Below are 20,766 nucleotides of genomic sequence, written 5' to 3'. Positions count from 1 at the left end.
ATATTCCAATATTGAAAATTATTTTATATTTCAGCAATTGCTATTTTACCTTCATATCTTCAAATTTGAACTGATTGCAAATTTTTGCTACATACAAACCAATTGAATCATTTTAACATAAACCTGTTGAAATATAATTCGACAGCAATTTATTTATAAGCTATACAATCATGCAAATTGTTTGCTATATGCTAATCTTCTTCTAATTCTTCTCTGGCCCTTATAGAATGGCTTCTACATATGTATTTGCGGTATGCGCCTCTTTAATTTGTATCAAATTAAATTTAAAAAAATTTAATTTTAATAATTTTTCCGCAAATATACATGAGAGCAATAGTTTTATGTCTGTTTCGAACAGCTAAATTAGAGGAGATTCCCCTGGAAAGATACTCTCAGTTTGCCATTTTCCACCAATAAGTATGGCGATCGAATAGATTCAAGATTCAAGATGTGTTTAAATCTAAATCGAAATTGGGAATGCACTTTGTGTATTACAGTAAATTTTATTGAGTTTAATAAGTAGTTTCACTATTGGTGTTAATTAGTATCGCCGTTAATGCGCCGGAACTCGCTATGTATTTCGTCCCATATCTACAGAATCGTAATACATTTACTTTTTAATGCGGCGTTTTTTTTTAACTTGCGACGCACACTCTCGTTAAAAGTTTATCTCGATTCACAATGTCGGAGGATAATATAACATCTATTGTAATTTTATTAAAAATAAAATGTATACATTGAGAGGCTTGAACGCACGACATTAAAATATTTTTGCGAAATATTAGATATATATGTTAAAAGAGCGCATTCGCGTCTCTGAATGAAATAAATTATACGAGAATTACAATTACATATGATTCAATTTATGCTTTGTACATTATTGTTAAATTAAACATAAGATATAATCGATAATATATATCCATTACTATTTTCATAATGGAAGTTTCACGATTTTCACACAATCGGCTTGAGTAAAATAATTATCACACAAGCACATAAAATTCTATATATCATTGTGTAATATTAAATAAGAGTATACAATTGTAAGCATATATTTTTATCGGCGAATCGCCAGTCAGCATATATCCGTAAATAACGGAAAATGTATATTCAGAGTATAATAATATTACATTAACAAATTTATTTATACAATTGGCTATCTATATACAGTATATCTCAATACGAATGTATTTATTTAATATAATATTCAAGAGAGGCTTTGCTAGTCTTATCTGTTGCACTAAAATTTGGGATATTTTTTTACTTTTCTCTTTCTCTCTCTCTTCTTCTCTTTATAATCCTTTCTCAAACTTAAAAATAATTTTTTTAATAAAGAAATCTTTCAACCTTGCATTCATCTTTGTATTTTTCATTAAACCGATATTTCCAATAATTAAAACATATAAATTCAAGTGACGATAGCATAATAGGCAAATACAAGCCTTCAGACACTGATATGTATGCTAGACGGTACTCGTACTACACTTCTTTTAATACTTTACCATCTTCATAGTGAAATTAGTTCCAATACTTAGATTCCTCTCACCTAACTTCTAAGCAACCAACATTGACGAAATAAACGTCAAAATTACTATTAAAACGGAAGAATTGAAAAGAGAGTACCCTGTATTTTCTTACTTGCACCAGTGTTCAAAGACCCACATTTGCCTATCGTTAATTGGATCTAGTCTAAAAAAAAACTGAAAAATGTCAACAATTAAAGTTTCTTATATAAACTTTTATATTGAGTGAACAAAAGATAATGCACATTTGCATGCAATGGAGATTTAAAAAAAATTTGTAGATAACGGAAATTCGCGAAAGATTACATTTTATCGCAATGTAAATAATTGTAATATTCACTAAATATTACTCGACAATACATACTTATATGATAATTGATCCATCATTATGTTCTCTCTTGGAAGATAATTTTTTTTAACATTTCAAATTTACACTTTTGATTCAATTAAAATTTTTCAATAAATGCTTAAGTTATACTGATTAAGAATCTGCATTGCTTTTAACTTGAAAGTGCGATTTTAATATTAGGTATCATCTTGGATCGTAAAGGCTGTTCTCTAAGACTGGATTCAAATCTATAATTGCAGCTCCTTTTTTCTTTTATCTTTATACAGAGTCCCATTTTATATAAGTTGCTATTTTTCGAAAACCAAAGCTTCATATTTTTGTCAAAATGTGTCAGAATGAAACATATAAAATACCTCGTAAACCATATATTTTTCTAGACCATTTTTCTAGATTCCACTCTAATAATTTATTACGCCAAATATTACGATTTAAATAAGAAAATTATAGTTAAGGCTCTTGGCTCCTCGCCGGCCATGTTAAAATTGTGACGTCAGAGGCGAGAAAACACACGCTAAAAATTCTTAGATGCCATTTCGAAATAAAAAGATATTTCGATAAAACAGCACTTCAGATGGCTATAGCGCACTCTTAAAATATCGAAAACTATCCTTTTTCCCTTTATAATTAATCAACAGCTGTAAAATAATTGTAATATGAGACCCAGTCCGATCTTTGCACATACGCAGTCATTCCGTATGACAAAGTCTGATATCGCGACCATTTTACGGTTGTTGATTGACTGTCAAGGGAAAAGAATAGTTTTCGAAGTATTTTAAAAGTGTGCTAAGTGCTAAAGCCATCTGAAGAACTTAAATTATCCGTTTTTAAAAAAGAAAGATGACCTTAAAATCTTAAAAATATGCCTCTACCTGAAATAAAATTATGCTTAGATGTCCTCTTCGAAATTTTACAATTTTTATATGAAGCATTTTTTAATGGAAATCTTGGTTTTCAAAATTCAGTAAAATTAGCTGTTATTTAAAATAAGACACTCTGTATATCATTTATAAACACGATGACCACGACGACGACGACGACGACGACGACGAGAGAATCATTTATTCAGCGTATATAATGGCGAATTAAATTTAGACGGTTGTTCCGTACGTGCTGAACATCACTCTGGTGGTATCTGTATCGAGGGTGACGTCTTCCGGGGACGCTAGATCAACCTTTATGGATCCAGAGTTGTTCCGCTTTCGTGTCATGCCGCCACCACCACCCCAATTCGACAGAGTCCAATGATAAGCTGTCTCGTTGTTCTTCTTCTCGTTCGCCACGGCGGTCTCCTGCGTTGTCTCATTCTCCTTATCTAGACCAGTCTCGATCGAGACGGACGATTGCGACGCGACGGAATCGAAGCTGGAATCACCGCCGTCGCCGCCGCCTCTGTATCGATTCACGCATTCCGTTGCCATCTCGCCGGGAGATTCCTCAATAGCTCGCAAGATGTTTTGACATAATTCCGAATCGAGAGCTATCGGATCCTCCGAGTCGCGATTATGTATGGTCACCGCTATATGAGCTGGATGCGGTATCGGTAGAGGAATCACTAGCTTCTCCGCACTGTACGGACGAATCTGACGTTTCCACGGTTGCCATCGTCCTTCGGAATTGTTATCGCTTGTCATCGCGCGCCTTCGGATCTTCGTTGACGTCAACAATCCGCTCGTATCGCTGTGAAAAATCACGCTTTATGTATTTTCGGAAAACTTTTGTTGTCAAGATTAAAAAAACATTCAAAATATCAAAAGATTTTTGTACAAAAATTTTATGGTAAAAATACCACCATTTTGCCACATTAATAAAATTTTTTTAAAATAATTTTAAAAAATTTTTATTAACGTGGTTAATTCAGAAAAGATAATCACCATCGCTTGTCAGCCTTTCTGCTGTTGCTGGCTTGCTTGGCTCGCGGATTGAAAGCAGATACCTCGAGATACGGGCTGTGCACTTGGATATTCCCGCGTGGTGCGTAGACAGCACCAAGCAAATCTGGCCCGTTGATGCCACCGAGCTCGGTACTGTGAACCATGTCCTTATATCGGGAGAGATCGACTCCTGGGTGTGGCTCTAATCTGAATTTAGTGTCGGAATCGTCGAGCGGTTGTAGAAAATCAAGACTGAAGATATCGGCGTACATAAGCCCCGCCAGACCAGCCCAATCGCATACCCCTAAACCCTTGTTCTCCCAAAAGTCTTCCTCGTTTCCGGATAATCTCGCAAAAACGTGAGTGGGATATAGACGTTCCAGCATCAGTGCTCCTTGTTGTATGACCACCTACAATTTTATTCAGCTATAACTAGACTGTGCGCGTAGAAAATAGAAAATCAAGTATGTTGAATCACAACACACTCACACACATACATAATTTGTGAAAAATAATTACCTTCAAGTCGAAAGTAGTTAATTTTATTTTACTCCTCACCGCGACGCCGAGACCTGTCTGTAAATTCTTTCTTCGTCGGTCCAATTTCTCGTGTAACACGGCAATCAAATCTTTGGCTTCCTTCTCGAGCGATTTGTACGGGTCCTTTATCTTTGCGAGACTAGCGGCGAACGGGCCGAAACAGGCTTCGATAAACTGCGTAAAATCTCTCTGTGGTTGGGTGATTAATCTCTCGGTTTCTTGCTGGAAAGCCAACAATTCGTCCAGTTCTAATTTCGCTTCGAATGCGGCCAACGCTTGTTCAGCTCTTATCTGAGGAGAATTATTTCAATTTTACAGATTTCATATAGGGTGGCCCACGTAAAGTGTTACAAGCCAATAACTCTAAAAAATATTGTACAATGTCCACCTACAAAGAAGCAACAACTCACTTGATAATAATAATCCGAAGCTAATCCCGGCCCAGCTATTCTCTTCACGACAAAGCTATCACTCGCTGGTATCCGACCTCTGTTTTTGATCACTAGATGGAACATAACTGTATCCCAAAACACTCTGACCCAATAACGTATCACAGCAACTGCGAAGTAGAATTATATTTCTCCATAAGCACCTCATTCTTTGTATTCCTTACTAAATTCAGCACTTTGCTTACTTGTAAGTATCACGAATGAAATAAGTGGGCACAGAACGAAGGCTACGAATAATGCCGCTATTGGTTGTAGACATCCCTGAATGCCAATGTTCCAGAGTAAAGCTTCCATCACCACGAGATATCGATTGCGGCTCGATTCCGGACTATCCAGGTCCATGATAAGCGCCATGAACGCATGCAACGCCAGTGTGACCAGAGGCATCCTGACAAAATGAAAGAATCGAGTTTAATTATGCTGAAAAAAATACTGCAACAACGGAAAATGATCGTGCATAAAACTTACCATAAGACTGCGATGAGAGCAATCAACAGCGAACCGACACTCACCGTAATGCATACCACGGGAAATACAAACAGTATGATGAGCGTGCCTAACAGACCCTTTGCACCATAATTCCATAGTCTGTTTAGGTGTCGGGTCATACCTTTGCCGATAAATCCTAAGAAAATATCATCATTATTATTATTATTACTATTACTATTATTATATAATACCAGTGATATATGATCGAGACTGAACTTACCTGTGTCTGGTTCGGTTTCAAAATGCGTTCGACTTTTACTGATGTGCCTCCAAAGCGCTATTAATCGTGAACAGAGAGTAGGCATCTGCGATGACTTTCTCGGGAACAATGTTCCGTTCAATTGACTCAATTCCAGGTCAGGAGTGAACGATTGCACCAGCAATAGAGCGCGAAAAGACACCGGACTACACCACGGTACGGCTACGCCCAATAAAAACATTGCATTCCAAGTCCAACACCATGTCCTAGCGATGTAATTTATCCAGCGCCACATCGGCCACCTGTAATATCGCATTACATCATTAGGTCGAACAACCGAGGATCCAGATAATAGCCTATTTGCCATAGATTGATTCAAGCACCTTGTCGTAGTTGTATGTACAATCTCTCTTTCGACTAAAAAGACGGGCTGACTGGGATCAGCGCGAGGTGTCGTAATAGAAGTCGGAGTGTTGCTCAGTACGGTCGGAATAATCTCTGATTGACCTTGAAAGTTGCGTCTTATTATCCAGTTCTTCGGTAGCCAGATTTGCGTGGGCCATTGGAAAGTCCTCGTTGGGGTTTTGACCTTTCGCAGTTCCTTCAGAAGAACTGGCTCTCTCTGCGAAATTTTTTAAATTTATAAATATATAATATTCATTCACCAATCAATAATATTTATTAAATTAATAATATGAAAGAAGTATAATAATAAATGCTTAATTTTAATCATTGTTGAAAGCTCGAAGCAGAAAGATTTGTTGAATTTAATCTATCAATAATATTCATTCATCAATTTAATGATTTATTAATAATTAATATTATTATGATTGATGAATTAATATTATTGATTAATTGAATGAATATGAGGGGTGACATGTGACCTCGCGTGGAAAATCGCGAACTGCTAGGCGAAAGATCCTAGATTCGAACCCGGTTCGATCCTAAACATCCCATATGTTTCATAAGAGGTTTTAGAAAAGGATTTGAGAAAGAAGGAGAAGGTGGTTAAGGAGAGGAAAGGAGGATAAAGAGAAAGAGAAAGAAGGGGGGAGATGGGAGAGAGGAGAAAAAAAGGGATTAGAGTTTGTAAGGTCGCTTATGGCCAGGTTTATAAGAAGTTAAGGCTCCTGACTCCTTACCGATCATGTTGGAATTGTGACGTCAGAGGCGAGAAAACACACGCTAAAAATTCTTAGCATCTAAAAATTTTGAGCGTGTGCTTTCTCACCTCTGACGTTACAATCTAATATGGCCGCGGCGAGAAGGAGCCCCAGGAGCATTAATCTTTCATAACATGGCTAAAAAGTAAGATATTCACATAAAAAAGAATGCATTTTATAGGAGATGAACAATACATTCATGATAATTGATCAGACTTTCCAGATAACATTAAGGCTCCTGGTACCTTGTCGACCATGTCGGAATCGTGACGTCAGAGAGGCGAGAAAACACACGCTAAAAATTTTTAGATGCCATTTCTAAATAAAAACATATTTGCATAAAATAACACATAAGATCTCTTTAATACACTTCTAAAAAACGCCGAAAACTATGCTTTTCCCTTTATAATCAATCAACACCTGTAAAATGTAATATTATGAGGCCCAGTCCGTCTGGTCTTTGCACATCCGCATGTCAAAGTCTGATATCTCGGTCATTTTACGGTTGTTGATTGACTGTCAAGAGAAAAGAATAGTTTTCGGCGTTTTTTAGAAGTGTATTAAAGAGATCTTAATAAGTGTTATTTTATGCAAATATATTTTCATTTAGAAATGGCATCTAAGAAATCTCAAAGTGTTATTTCTTGCCTCTGACGTCACGATTCCAATATGGCCGCGGTGAGCATCCAAGAGCCTTAACCTATTTTACAAAAAAATTTTAATATCGCAAAAAAGCCATTTTTTACACATTAAGGCTCCTGGGTGCTCACCGCGGCCATATTGGATTGTGACGTCAGAGGCGAGAAAGCACACGCTGAAAATTCTTAGATGCCATTTTTTAATGAAAAGATATTTCGATTAAACAGCACTTCAGATGGCTTTAGCACACTCTTAAAAAAAACCCGAAAACTATCCTTTTCCCTTTATAATCAATCAACAGCTGTAAAATCATCGAGATATCAGACTTTGACATGTGGAATGACTGCGCATGTGCAAAAACCAGACGGACTGGGCTTCATAATATTACATTTTACAGCGGTTGATTGATTATAAAAAGAAAAGGATAGTTTTCGGAGTTTTTTAAGAGTGTGCTAAAGCTATCTGAAGTGCTGTTTCATCGAAATAATATTTTTTTATTTCGAAATGGCATCTAAGAAATTTTAACGTGTGTTTTCTCGCCTCTGACGTCGCGATTTCGACATGGTCGGCAAGGAGCCAGGAGCCTTAAACCTCAATTATTTTGAAAATCTAATGTACTAGTGAAATTTGATTTGCGGCATTCGTTTTCCTAAAAATCATTAAGAAATACTTTGTCTAGTTTAAAATAATTTTTGGTTGTAAACTAGTGTAATGATTAAAATTAAGCGATTTTTTAATTATACCTCTCTCATAAAGGTTAAATCACGATTGAGAAAGTAAATCGTTTGCGTGAGATTCTGATGACTGCAGAGCGCCAGCGCTTCCTCGTGCGCGCTCCATTCGCACTCCTCGATAAAGTTCTCCTCGGCCTCCCGCATACGATCGCGCAGCCACGGCTGTATTCGCGACAAGACCGGATGCTCGCTCTCGATGCGGCGTCGCAGAGATTCTTTGGTTTGTGATAGTTTCCGTTGCATATTCTCCACCGCCCGATGCATCAGCACGACCGATTGCGCCTGTTGAACCAGCAGCTGAGCGATACCGTCGCCCAATGCGAGTATGTCCGGATGGGATAGGATATTCGAGTATACCCTTTGCAGATACTCGCGCATCACCGCTTCATTAACTTCCTAAAAATATCAATGTTAACGTGTTCATAAATATTACTTTATTTATTACACAAAATATTGCTCTTTATTTATTACACAAACATATAATAAGATATATAAACAGAGTGTCTACTCAAATCTTGTAAAAAAATTCCCTGATTTTCCAGATATTGTCGTTTAAAATTCCAGATAAAATAAAAATTGTATAGATACAACTTTTTATAAAATAAATTTCTTTATTGTATGCGTTTTCTAATCATATGACTGCAAACAAAATTACCAAAAATTTTTCTAGCATTTAATATTTATTTATGAATTAATTTGGACAATGACAAAGAGAGTGCAAATATGTTATTATAGCTAAACGCCAAAGATATGTGCAAAAATATAAAATAAAAATATAAAACTAAAAGAAAAATAACGTCTTAAGGAGTTTAACTAATTTGTTTAAATATTATTTTTAAAAATTCTGTATAAAAGGTTATTAAATATTAGAGAAAATGGATATAATTAAGTATAAGTGGTTAAAAGGTATAGAAAAATTGTAGAGAAAGAGAAATAAGATAAGGAATAGATGGTTGATGTACAGTTTATAGGCTTAAGTATGTAAATAGGTTTAGATATTAAGGGTAAGAGATATAATCTGGTGTGGATGAATGTATGGATTAAGGCAAAGGATTGTAAACCAAGTCCATTCCTTGGCAAAGAGCTGGAATTAAACGATTACTACTACTATTTCTAAAAATTGAACAATTTTCTATGAATGAAACTTACGTAAGATCTTGATACTAAAAAGTGATCGTCAATAAAAAATCACAAGATTTTAATAAAAACTTAAATATTACAAAGATATGTTAGTCATATTTCTTAAGTGTAAAATTCAGACATAATTTTTTTTTAAATCTCCCTGAGTCTCAATAAAATTCCCGGATTTTTCAAGGTAAAAAAAAAGTTCCTGATAATTCCTGATTTTTCTAGGGAATAGATAAAATATAATAAACGTATACATGTAATTTTTCTTTTAGGCGTGAATAATTTGGGCCGCGCGTTGATCTTTGAACATAAAAATTTCTTACTCGTTCTATTTCCTCGTCCGGTTTCTTTCGTGCTCTCAATTCAGAAATCAGTCTTTCCCTAAAGTGAAGGAACCAGCCTCTTGTTTCTCTCTCCAAAATCGCAACAAGTGTAGGCAGAGCCTTCCTAATTATGTCCCTGTTGAATAATCTGAGATCGACCGCGGCTCCACCGGGTGTTCCGAATACAAAGGGGATCGAAACAGGTAATAACTGAGACGATTCTCTTTCCACCTCGAACTTTTCAGTAGTTGCCCGACGAAGTTGCTTCCTTATGAATCCACAAAGCAGTTCCAAAGAGTCCTCATATTCCGGCTGCGAAAATTTAACATTTATCATATAATATGAAGACACATAATGAAATCTCTTTGCAAAAATATGAAAATACGTGATGAAAATATCTTACCCGACAGACCAATTCCGCCACCAGATACCGACAACGTTCTTCCCTAATCTTAGCATCTAAATTATGCGCCTGGAGCGACGGTACACCGATTATAATGTCTGCAAGATATATATATATATTATATATACAATATATGTCGACGTCGATATTAATGCAGATGTATGACGTTTGAACGTAAACCACTCACCGAGAAGTCGCAATAGCCCCGTGATGAGGGCCTTGAGAGACTGCGAGACACTAAAGCAGTGGGAAATCAATCTAGCCCTCGCAGTCACGACGAGAAACCTAGTCGCCAGGGCGAGATCCGTCAGCAACGCGTCCCGCCGTCTGTCTCGACCCCGCTGAAGAAGACCGCTCAATCGCCATCGATGCGTCTGTCCGGTAAAGTTGATCGAGTCCACCTCGAACTCTCTGCGGAAAAGAATTTTTTTCTGATCAGTGTGTCGCTCACGATAAAAGTTTCCGATCAAAAAAATCATACAAAGCGCTGGTATATCTTACGAAACAGTAGTTTATTAGTTATACAAATATGTTGTAATATACAGTAAGTATAAAGATAGCATACTTTCACATGACTATATTACAGAACACTATTTACATAGCAATAAAATATCTATTTCCTAGTTTTGCTAGTTTCATCAAAGATATTTATTCGATAGCATCTATGCTGAATTATTAATTATCTTCGATTGTAGCGATCGCGCTAAAGCTGGTTCTTTTTTTACAATGATTATACAGGGTGTTCTATTTTAATAAATATTCAATATTGCTGAAACTATGGCTATAACGAAAAGATATTTCATAGAAAAGACTTCGAGGAGGAAAAAAAAGTTTTGAAAGTTTTGAAAAGCTTTAAATTTTAACTAGTCATTTTTCAAGGTCATTTAAAGATCAACTTAGTTTTTTTTAAAGAATAAAACCACCCAGATAGCAAGTTGCCGATCAATTTACTTGAAATTGCTTTGATTAAGTTGTTTTCAATGTTGAGGAAAGCGGCTTCCGATTTTATCTATTAAATTGTCGATTGTTATTGCTATCGACAATTGTGAGCAACTTGAGAGCAACAATTGCTTTCTTAATAAAAAGTTATTGGAAATCACAGAGCAACATGACGAAAACAATTTCCACCTAAAATTTTAACAACTAGAGTAGGCAACTATTGTTCGTATAATGCCTTTATGTTAACCTAAACGAAATTCTATTATCTCGATGATAGCAACATAATGACAACTGAATGAAAACTTGTGTCAAGCAACGATTTTCTTTCTTATGCCAAGGAACGCTTGGCTATCTGGGCATCTTTTAGTAAAACTATCTTAATAGAATACTATTTTTTATAAATCAATTCCTATTAATAGTAAAATTCCTAGTAATATTCTGCATAAAGTTATAAAAATAAGATAGAAAATGAATAAATTATAAGATATTTTGTATTTTTTATACTTCAATGTGATATAATTTTATACATAAACTATAAAATATCTCGTATAAAATATTCATTTTTCAATGATGTTACCTCAATACTTTTATACACAACATACCGAGAGGAATCAATTGGTATAAAGAAAACACAATTTTTTTTAAGAAAAAGTATGTAATTTGCAACTAGAAGCTGCAATACATATTTCAGCAATTTTTTTCTCCTTAATAACCTTTGTATGAAATATTTTCTCGTTACGCAGCCATAGTTTCAGTAATTTCTACTATATTAATTAAAATGGAATACCCTGTATATGTATTACACAAGCCAAAAAATCTAACTGTAAACTAATAATATAAATAACAACTGGGAATACATAAACTGAGTGCGACAAGTGATGTATAATGATTAATGATGGTCACGCATATCAAATCTTACTTTAATCTCCAATTTTGATTGTGCAAAAAAGAAAAAAAGAAATATATAATAATTTATCTCATTTATCTCTAATGTACCGTAAATGTGAGCATTTAAACTAATCGAAATGCGAATGAAGGATCATGTTGTAAATACGAGAGAAATTAGATGAGAAATTAATCAATTCCCGAAATCACCGATCTATTTGGTCTTATTTGCTCCAATCTTTTTTTCTCTTAAATGTTTTAAATATTGTCGCTAATGTGTAAACACACGTACCCGCATCTTCGAATGCTCTCCAATTGAGTGGCATTCAGCTTCTTCGGCTTTCCATATTTATCCTTGTGTAAGCTTTACAGAAATCGTTAGAGCATATATATCAGACACATACACGTACACGCAGAGAAGAAGCACAAGGATCGCTTTATTTATCCGGCACAGAAAGAGAAACTCTGCGTATCTCATTCATTGAAAACGCAAGCGAGACATGTACTACCAATATATCGTTTCATAATTCACGTTTTTGCTCATTGCTTTCGGATATCGCCATTCAATCGTCAAATCAACAGATTTGTCCTGACACGGATTTTATAAATATATTTATTTACCATTTTACTATGCGATATCTTTTTCTATCTATACATCTACTGCAGCTACGCGATGTAATGTATAACACTAGTTTACAGCCAAAAATTATAAACCGGACAAAGTATTTCTTATAGATTTTTGGGTGCTGAAAACGATACCGCAAACCAAATTTCACTAACACGTCAGATTTCCAAAATAATTGAAGTTTAAGGATGCTGGCTCCTCATCGATCATGTTGGAATTATGACGTCAGAGGCGAGAAAACACACGCTAAAAATTTTTAGATGCCATTTCGAAATAAAAAAATATTTCGGTGAAATAACACTTCAGATGGCTTTAGCACACTCTTAAAATACCTCGAAAACTATCATTTTCCCTTTATAATCAATGAACAACTATAAAATGACTGTAATATGAGGCCCAGTCTGTCTAGTCTTTGCACATGCGCAGTCATTCCGCATGACAAAGTTTAATATCACGATTATTTTATGGTTGTTGATTGACTTTTAAGGGAAAAGAATAGTTTTCGAGATATTTTAAAAGTGTGTTAAAGCCATCTGAAGTAGTGTTTCATCGAAATATCTTTTCATTTAAAAATGGCATCTAAGAATTTTCGGCATGAGCTTTCTCGCCTTACAATCTAACATGGCCGCGACGAGGACCCAGAAACCTTAAAAAGATATCGAAATAAAAAAAAAATACATTTTATAGGGAAGGAACAATACATTTATGATATTTGATCAGACTTTCCAGATAACGTTAACCTTTTTTACAAAAAAATCTCAAATATCGCAAAAAAGCCATTTTTTGCATATTAATAAACCTCAATTATTTCGGAAACTTGACGTGCTGATGAAAATTGCGGCAATCGCTTTCAGCATCCAAAAATCTATAAGAAACATCTTGTCTGGTTTAAAATAATGAAAAAAAAAATATATATATATATTTTGTAAACTAGTGTAATTATACAAAATTACGACTAGCTAATACAATCGTTAAAGGAGCGTAAAAAGAAAATTGTAAGATATCCATAAAGACTTACCCTCGTTCCCTGATGCTTTCCAGTTGTTTGTTGGTCAGTCTTCTGGGTTCACCCTTGCTGTCCACAGCTACGGCGTCCAGCTCGTCAAAGCTGGGCGCCACAAAAAGATCCCTCAGATGGTACTTCTTTCGCGCCAACGTATCCTCACCTTCCGTGCATGAGGACAATGACAGTGGCAGAACAATGGGGAAGGTTCGCCAGTGATAGAGGAATTGCTGGGCCACCTCCTTGATGTTGTGTACCAATGTCTCGACCTCCGCTGGAGCCCCTCGCAAATGCGAAATGTCGAATTCCACCGGTTCTTTCTGAAAAACGACGATTATTCGGATTTGATCGAGAGGAACAAGGTAGTGTTTTCATTTATTTTTATTTTATATCCTGTGGTTCATATTTTATTTAAATTTTTTTTATTTTGTGCACATATGCTAACATTTTACGATCTGTACAAGTCATTTTATCGTACCAGATGCGATTTTAAAAGTTGAAAAAATTCCTTTTCTTAATTCTAATCTAAATTGCCGTGTAAACAAATATTAATACATATTAAATTAATACATATAGGCTAAACAAATAAAACTACAAAAAATTGAATTCCTACATTATTAATTGCATACATAATATCCCTCTTCTCTCTCAGATAGATATGTATAATTTGTACATAAATAATATTCCAATTTTTTAATAACTTTTGAGATTTTTGGGAGAAAAAAATAGGTTAAAAAGTAATTAAAAATACTTTTTGTTGGTCAAAATGGAGCTATTAATTAAAATGTTAGCAAATATTTGATAGCAGCGTGTCAAATCTCTCTTCTAGAATCGGATTCAATTCGATAAAAGAGGATTCATCAAATTCTATTCTCAATTCTATATACATATACATATATACAGGAAATTTTATCATTTTAATAAATGTAATAAAACATTGCTGAAACTATGACTGTAACGAGAAAGTATTTTATACAAAAGTTAAAAGATTTTGAGCAGGGAAAGTTAATATAAAAAGAGAATCTTGAGTTTTAATTAAGGTTATTTTTTAAGGTCATTTAAAGATCAATATAATTTTTTTTAAATGGAACTACTCTAACTTTTTTATATAAATCGATTCATCGCAATATTTGTCATCAAAAATTATAAAGAAATAGGAATGCAAAAAAGTGAATAGTTTACAAGATATTTTGTACTTTATATATATAATGTGACAATTTTACATAAATTATAAAATATTTCATAAAATATTCATTTTTCGATGATTTTATTTCAATACTTTTATGCTATAAATGTATATATATTTTTTTTTCGTGAAAAAATTTTTTTCAGATTTCTATGCTAATGTGTTTAGAATGTTCCAAAACATCAATCATATTTTTTTTTAAATGTCCGTATGTGTGTGTGTATGTATGTGTCCACCCACTTTTCTGAACATTTAAACGTCTCAAGAACTGTTTGAGTTACAACGCTCCAATTTGGCATACAAGTAAAGTAGGAAAACACTTTTATTTACTATCATTTTTATAAAAATTCATCAGTGTTTTAAATTTTAATGCAATTTTAATTTTTCAAAAAATTTGATTGCTCTAACCTCCGTAAATTTTAAGATATCGGGATTTGTATATAAATAGACTATCATTAAAGAATAGTTGATAATGAATTGGACAAGGATCGATGAAAGGGTTCATTTTTTAGAATTTTTTGAGAAATGTCTGTGGATGCTAATTTCCATTGAGATATTGAATTAAATTTTTTTACATAAATGGAGTATCATTAAAAAATGGTTGGTATTGAATTTAGCGAGGATCAATGGAAGGATTCATTTTTTATAAAATTTTAAATTTTTAAGAATTTTTAAGTACACTTTTTAACTTTCGCAAATTTTGAGATATTGAGTTAAATTTTTTTGTTTGAATAAAGTATTATTAAAAAATAGTTGATATTGAATTTGGCGAGGATCAGTGAAGGGGTTCATTTTTTATAAAATTTTAAATTAAAAATAAATGTAAATTTTCGAATTTTACGAAAGAAACATACAAAAGTAGGTACATACATACATACATATACATACACGGAAAGTAATGAGCGAAATAGAATGGTGAGGAAGCAATGTGCAAGTTTCCAATTTGCACACTTACTTTTTTTTTTACATTACCTCGGGTTGGAGTCCATCTGCGTTTTCTCGATGGTGCAGCTGCTGAGGATAGGCTTGATGATTCGGTCCTGTGTTGGCGGAATTGGCGGAAACTGAGTTTAGATTGTGGGGCATCTCGCGCGTGAAAAGCGTGCGCGGTGGCTGGGGTCAGCTGCCCCGTATACCAACTATCTCCTCATATACCATGCTGCTGGTGGCCACCATTTATCATTCTATACTGCAAATCAAACGCGAGAGAAAATCGTTTGAATCACATCGAGAGCTAAAAAACGGCCGTCTAATTCGGATAGTCTTATAAGTCTGTCCACGAAAAAAGTGCAGTTTTAGTCGAAATATAAAATGGAGTTCAAAAAAATCCACTTTTCGCTATTTTCGTATTTTACTTTAATATTAAAATATATAATTCATATACCAATGAGATATATTATTCACATATACCAATAAAAACACAAAATTATAGTACAGTAATGTATACATAAATTAAGATTTTAAATACATTAGCATAAGAGATTTTTTTTATCCAATATGGAACTTGGAGGAGAAAGTCCCGTTTTCAATGCAGCGATCAAAGCCATGTGCAACGAGAAAAGGCTAGACAGAATACATATAGAGTTTTATAGCAACGATAAAAATATCCAGGAGCGAGGCGGAATGCGCGAGAGACGTCGCGTGTGTAAGATACTCGGCTTTGGCTGAATGTGCGAGACCTTTATTAACCGATTATGTTTCATTAAACGTTTAAGATTCTGAACATTCCGCTCTTCTTTGCCGCTGTATGTATACGTCACTGCGTATGTTTCAAATTAAACGTCCGCTCTCATGGTTTATGTCGCGTCGCGTCGCCTTTTTTCTCCTCCCTTTTTATACTTCTATAACACTAGTTTACAAAAAAATTTTTTTTTATTATTTTAAACCGCAGACAAGGTGTTTCTTATAGATTTCTGGATGCTGAAAACGATGTCGCAAGCCAATTTTCACCAGCACGTCAGATTTCCGAAATAATTGAGATATGCAAAAAATGGCTTTTTTGCGATATTTGAGATATTTTTGTGAAAAAGATTAACGTTATCTGGAAATTCTGATCAGATATCATAAATGTTGTTCATCACCTATAAAATCCTTTGTTTTATTTCGATATCTTACTTTTTAGTCATATTAGGAAGGATTTAAATATAGAGTTTTGTTGAGATAGCAAATATTCCGCCTATGATAATGATATCATATAATTATATTCATAATTTGTAGTTTAAGACTATCGATACACAGTGCAACTTATCGTGATAGATTCCATTAAATGTATATATACATATATAGTGTGTCTCATTTTAATTGTTTACTTTGAATTTTTCGAAACAAATGCATTTTCGAAAAAATGTTCCAGACAAAAGTGTACGATTTAAAGGGGGACAAATAAAGGTAAAATCAATTTTGGAAAAAATTATTTTTTTCAAAAAACTTTTTTTCCTTAGGAGCATCTCCATATGAGAAGTAGTTACCAGCTTTAATCTGTCATAACATGGCTAAAATAATATTGAAATAAAAACAATGCATTTTATAACGAATGAACAACACATTCACGATATTTGATCAGACTTTCCAGATACGTTAACCTTTTTTACAAAAAAATCTTAAATATTGCAAGGAGAGCCATTTTTTACACATTAAAGCTCATAATTATTTTGGAAATCTGACGTGCTAATGAAATTTGGTTTGCAGGATTGTTTTCAGCATCCAAAAATCTATAAGAAACGCTTTATCTGGTTTAAAATAATTTTTGGCTGTAAACTAGTGCAATAATACGGCACTCTTTTACTTACTGTAAATTACTCAGCACGAGCGTGAAAATTTGCGAAATATTTCGAAAGCGTTTTGATTTCATGACACAAGAGCAGGCTAAAAAAAGCGATCAATAAAAAATGTCTACCACCTATTTCTGTTAATTAAGGGCACAATCGCGAAATATCGCGAGCGCGATTTATTTTCATGCAATACGGGCTCTTCAATCGAAATTATTTCTACAGCACTTAACCCCGGTACCTATACATTTAGTATCTGCAGGCGCGACGTGTTTTCGAAGAGATGAAATAAAACCGGCTCTCTCTCCAAACTTGTTTCATCGTGTCCGTCGTTACTCGTTTCATAAGAATCATAAAAGTGATAAAGATGAAAATTTTAATAGACAGACATCTGGTATATTAGAGTGTTGTCAGTTCGGAGAAAGTTATAAGTATGTTATATATCGCGTGATGGCTATACATTATACATATATCGCGATCGTAGATAAGTATTGCCAGATAATGTTACACGTGTACACTTTTATATTTCGTAATCTCTTTTCTATCTTTTACAACACGTAAGAAATATATTATATACGTGTGCAAAAAAACATATTGAAATTCAATAGTTAGAAAATTATATTTAAATCATATATGTATAAAAATAAGCAAGTAAGAGTCAACAAAAGTTTCAGTCAGTTTAAAAGCATTCATAAAGTATGCATCAAAATTTAACTGGAATTCAATAAGCAACATTTCCAATACCATTGCATTTTATTCGTTTTTCAAATAAAAAAAAATGCTGCTGAAACTACGGAATTGATTAATTCAAATTTAGATAATTTTTGTTAATTATAATAAAATTTTATATTTATTTTTTTTTCAACAACATCATTTATCTTATGTTAAATAAAGGGGGAAATAAGGTGCGATAAAGATAATTTTCATTTAATTCTCTTTTTTCACAATCGGAAAAATATTTCTTCTTTCGAAAAAAGCCGTAAAATAGCGGGATAGAGAATATCTATCAGAAGTGGCACGCAGAACGCGAAGGAATATTTGCAATATTTGAATGTGTTTCAAGCACCATGTTGACAGTTCGCAAGCTCTGCCTTGTAACCTAATTCGAAGAGCTGTCGTAACCTTAAAAACGAACGGCCAAGATATCGCGCAGTCGATCCGATCTCTTTAAATACGGTGCTGCACACGTCGCGCGTGATTGCATGTGATGATTTCATGCGCGATGCACAATTTCCGAGGGAACCCAACAGTGATTATTCTTTAGCTGCTAAGCGTTTATTAACATATTTAGTAGTAACGCTGCGAAATCAATGCAATAAAACGAGGATTACACTAGTTTACAGCCAAAAATTATTTTAAGAAAAATTATTTACCAGACAAAGGCTAGTATTCATAATCCGATCTTATATTTAAGATCGTCTTAAGTCTGGTTTGAGGTTGACTTTAGATTCCATTCAACCAATCAAATGGCTGCGTAGCATCTCAAGCTTGGACTTAAGGGGATCCTAAAGTTGGTTCTGCCGTACCGACAGAAAGTGAGGTTAGAATCGACCATAAATCTATTTATTGGCTATACAGATTGTTTTTTACCTGAAATTGAAACGCTTCGCCGTTTGTTAATATTAATACTTTAATTGTGCGAAAGGATTGATCAATCTGTATAGTCAATCAAATTATAAAGAGTATACAACTAGTTATATATTCTTTATAATTTGATTGACTATACAGATTGATCAATCCTTTCGCACAATTAAAGTATTAATATTAACAAACGGCGAAGCATTTCAATTTCAGGTAAAAAACAATCTGTATAACCAATAAATAGATTTATGGTCGATTCTAACCTCACTTTCTGTCGGTACGGCAGAACCAACTTTAGGATCCCTTTAAGGCTCCTGGGTGCTCACCGCGGCCATATTGGATTGTGACGTCAGAGGCGAGAAAGCACACGCTGAAAATTCTTAGATGCCATTTTTTAATGAAAAGATATTTCGATTAAACAGCACTTCAGATGGCTTTAGCACACTCTTAAAAACTCCCGAAAACTATCCTTTTCCCTTTATAATCAATCAACATCTGTAAAATGATCGAGATATCAGACTTTGACATGCGGAATGACTATGCATGTGCAAAGACCAGACGGACTGAGCTTCATAATATTACATTTTACAGCTGTTGATTGATTATAAAGGGGAAAGTATAGTTTTCGGGGTTTTTTAAGAATGTGCTAAAGCCATCTGAAGTGCTGTTTCATCGAAATATTTTTTTATTTCGAAATGGCATCTAAGAAATTTTAGCGTGTTTTCTCGTCTCTGACGTCACGATTTCGACATGGTCGGCAAGGAGCCAGGAGCCTTAAGGCTCCTGCATACTCACTGCAGCCATCTTGAATTGATGACGTCAGAAGCGAGAAAATATATCATGAAAATTCTTGCGACTTACGCTAAAATAAAAATGTTTTTCAATAAAATAGGGTTTGTAACCGATAGAACCGAGTTGTAAAATATACCGAAAACTCTCCTTTTGTTTGGGTAAACAATAAATAACATTGTATATGTCGAATTGAATTGAGCCTAATCAAGGACGAAAACCAGCTGTTTGACAGGTATCGAAATGAAATAAATATTTGCATTTACATATTAAATTATAACAAAATGAGTCTTCGGTATATTTTAACACTATAACAATTACTTTAAAAATAGAAACACTGCACTAAAATGATAAATGACGCTTAAGTCGCAAGAATAATTTATGTCATTTTCACGCTTAATAGTTTATAGTTTTGTCAAATGTGGCACTGTCGTACAAATTTTACGGACTTGGCAATCGAGTATGCAGGAGCCTTAAGACGATCTTAAATATAAAATCGGACTATCGGACTATCGGACAAAGTTTCTTATAGATTTTTGAGTACTCAAAACGATGCCGCAAACCAAATTTCACTAGCACGTCAGATTTTCAAAATAATTGAGCTTTAATGTGTAAAAAATGGCTTTTTTGCGATATTTGAGATTTTTTTGTAGAAAAAGATTAACGTCATCTGGAAAGTCTGATCAAATATCATGAATATATTGTTCATCCCCTATAAAATGCATTTTTTAATGCAAATCTTACTTTTTAGCCATGTTATGAAAGGTTAAAGCTGAGAACTTCTCATATGAAGATAATGAGATTTTCCAAAATTGATTTTACCATTTGTCCCCATTTAGATCATACACATTTGTCTGAAAAATTTTTTTTTAAATGCATTTGTTTCGAAAAATTCAAGGTGGGTAATTAAAATGAGACACCCTATATATAAATATACATTTATTGTTAGTGAAATCGATCACGATAAGTTATATACACTGTGTATTGATAGCCCTAAACTACAAATTATGAATATAATTATATGACTTCATCATCATAGACTAAATATTTGCTATCTCAGCAAAATTCTGTATTTAAATTCTTCCTAATATCACTTAAAATATCGAAATAAAAAATGCATTTTAGGGGATAAACCTAACCTAACCTAAACCTCAATTATTTCAGATGCTGGTAAAAATTG

The 20,766-nt window shown here is 33.9% G+C and overlaps 1 protein-coding gene across 3 annotated transcripts in view; it reads right to left on the bottom strand.

The window, feature by feature from the left end:
* Positions 1-806: 806 nt before the first annotated feature.
* Positions 807-20,766, bottom strand: part of LOC145934802 (uncharacterized) — a 29,765-nt gene continuing 9,805 nt past the window's right edge. For 2 of the 3 annotated variants that reach the window (XM_083035560.1, XM_083035559.1), the window contains 15 exons: positions 15,421-15,637; positions 13,278-13,582; positions 11,927-11,998; positions 9,998-10,221; positions 9,811-9,908; positions 9,408-9,719; positions 7,966-8,352; positions 5,804-6,042; positions 5,442-5,722; positions 5,201-5,357; positions 4,918-5,120; positions 4,694-4,842; positions 4,263-4,574; positions 3,744-4,153; positions 807-3,549 (listed from right to left, as the gene is read on the bottom strand). In XM_083035560.1, coding sequence (XP_082891686.1) covers positions 2,961-3,549; positions 3,744-4,153; positions 4,263-4,574; positions 4,694-4,842; positions 4,918-5,120; positions 5,201-5,357; positions 5,442-5,722; positions 5,804-6,042; positions 7,966-8,352; positions 9,408-9,719; positions 9,811-9,908; positions 9,998-10,221; positions 11,927-11,998; positions 13,278-13,582; positions 15,421-15,534 — 3,852 coding nt within the window. In that variant the 5' untranslated portion in view covers positions 15,535-15,637 and the 3' untranslated portion in view covers positions 807-2,960. The remainder of the gene's footprint in view (positions 3,550-3,743; positions 4,154-4,262; positions 4,575-4,693; positions 4,843-4,917; positions 5,121-5,200; positions 5,358-5,441; positions 5,723-5,803; positions 6,043-7,965; positions 8,353-9,407; positions 9,720-9,810; positions 9,909-9,997; positions 10,222-11,926; positions 11,999-13,277; positions 13,583-15,420; positions 15,638-20,766) is intronic. The other variant, XM_083035561.1, reaches the window with a different exon arrangement.

The sequence above is a fragment of the Prenolepis imparis genome, unplaced genomic scaffold, assembly GCF_030444845.1.
Source record: "Prenolepis imparis isolate NDT839.2.m4 unplaced genomic scaffold, iyPreImpa1.0 SCAF_4, whole genome shotgun sequence".
Lineage (NCBI taxonomy): Eukaryota > Metazoa > Arthropoda > Insecta > Hymenoptera > Formicidae > Prenolepis > Prenolepis imparis.
The sequence above is the reverse complement of the archived record's forward strand: the minus strand, read 5'-3'. Positions and strand labels throughout refer to the sequence as shown.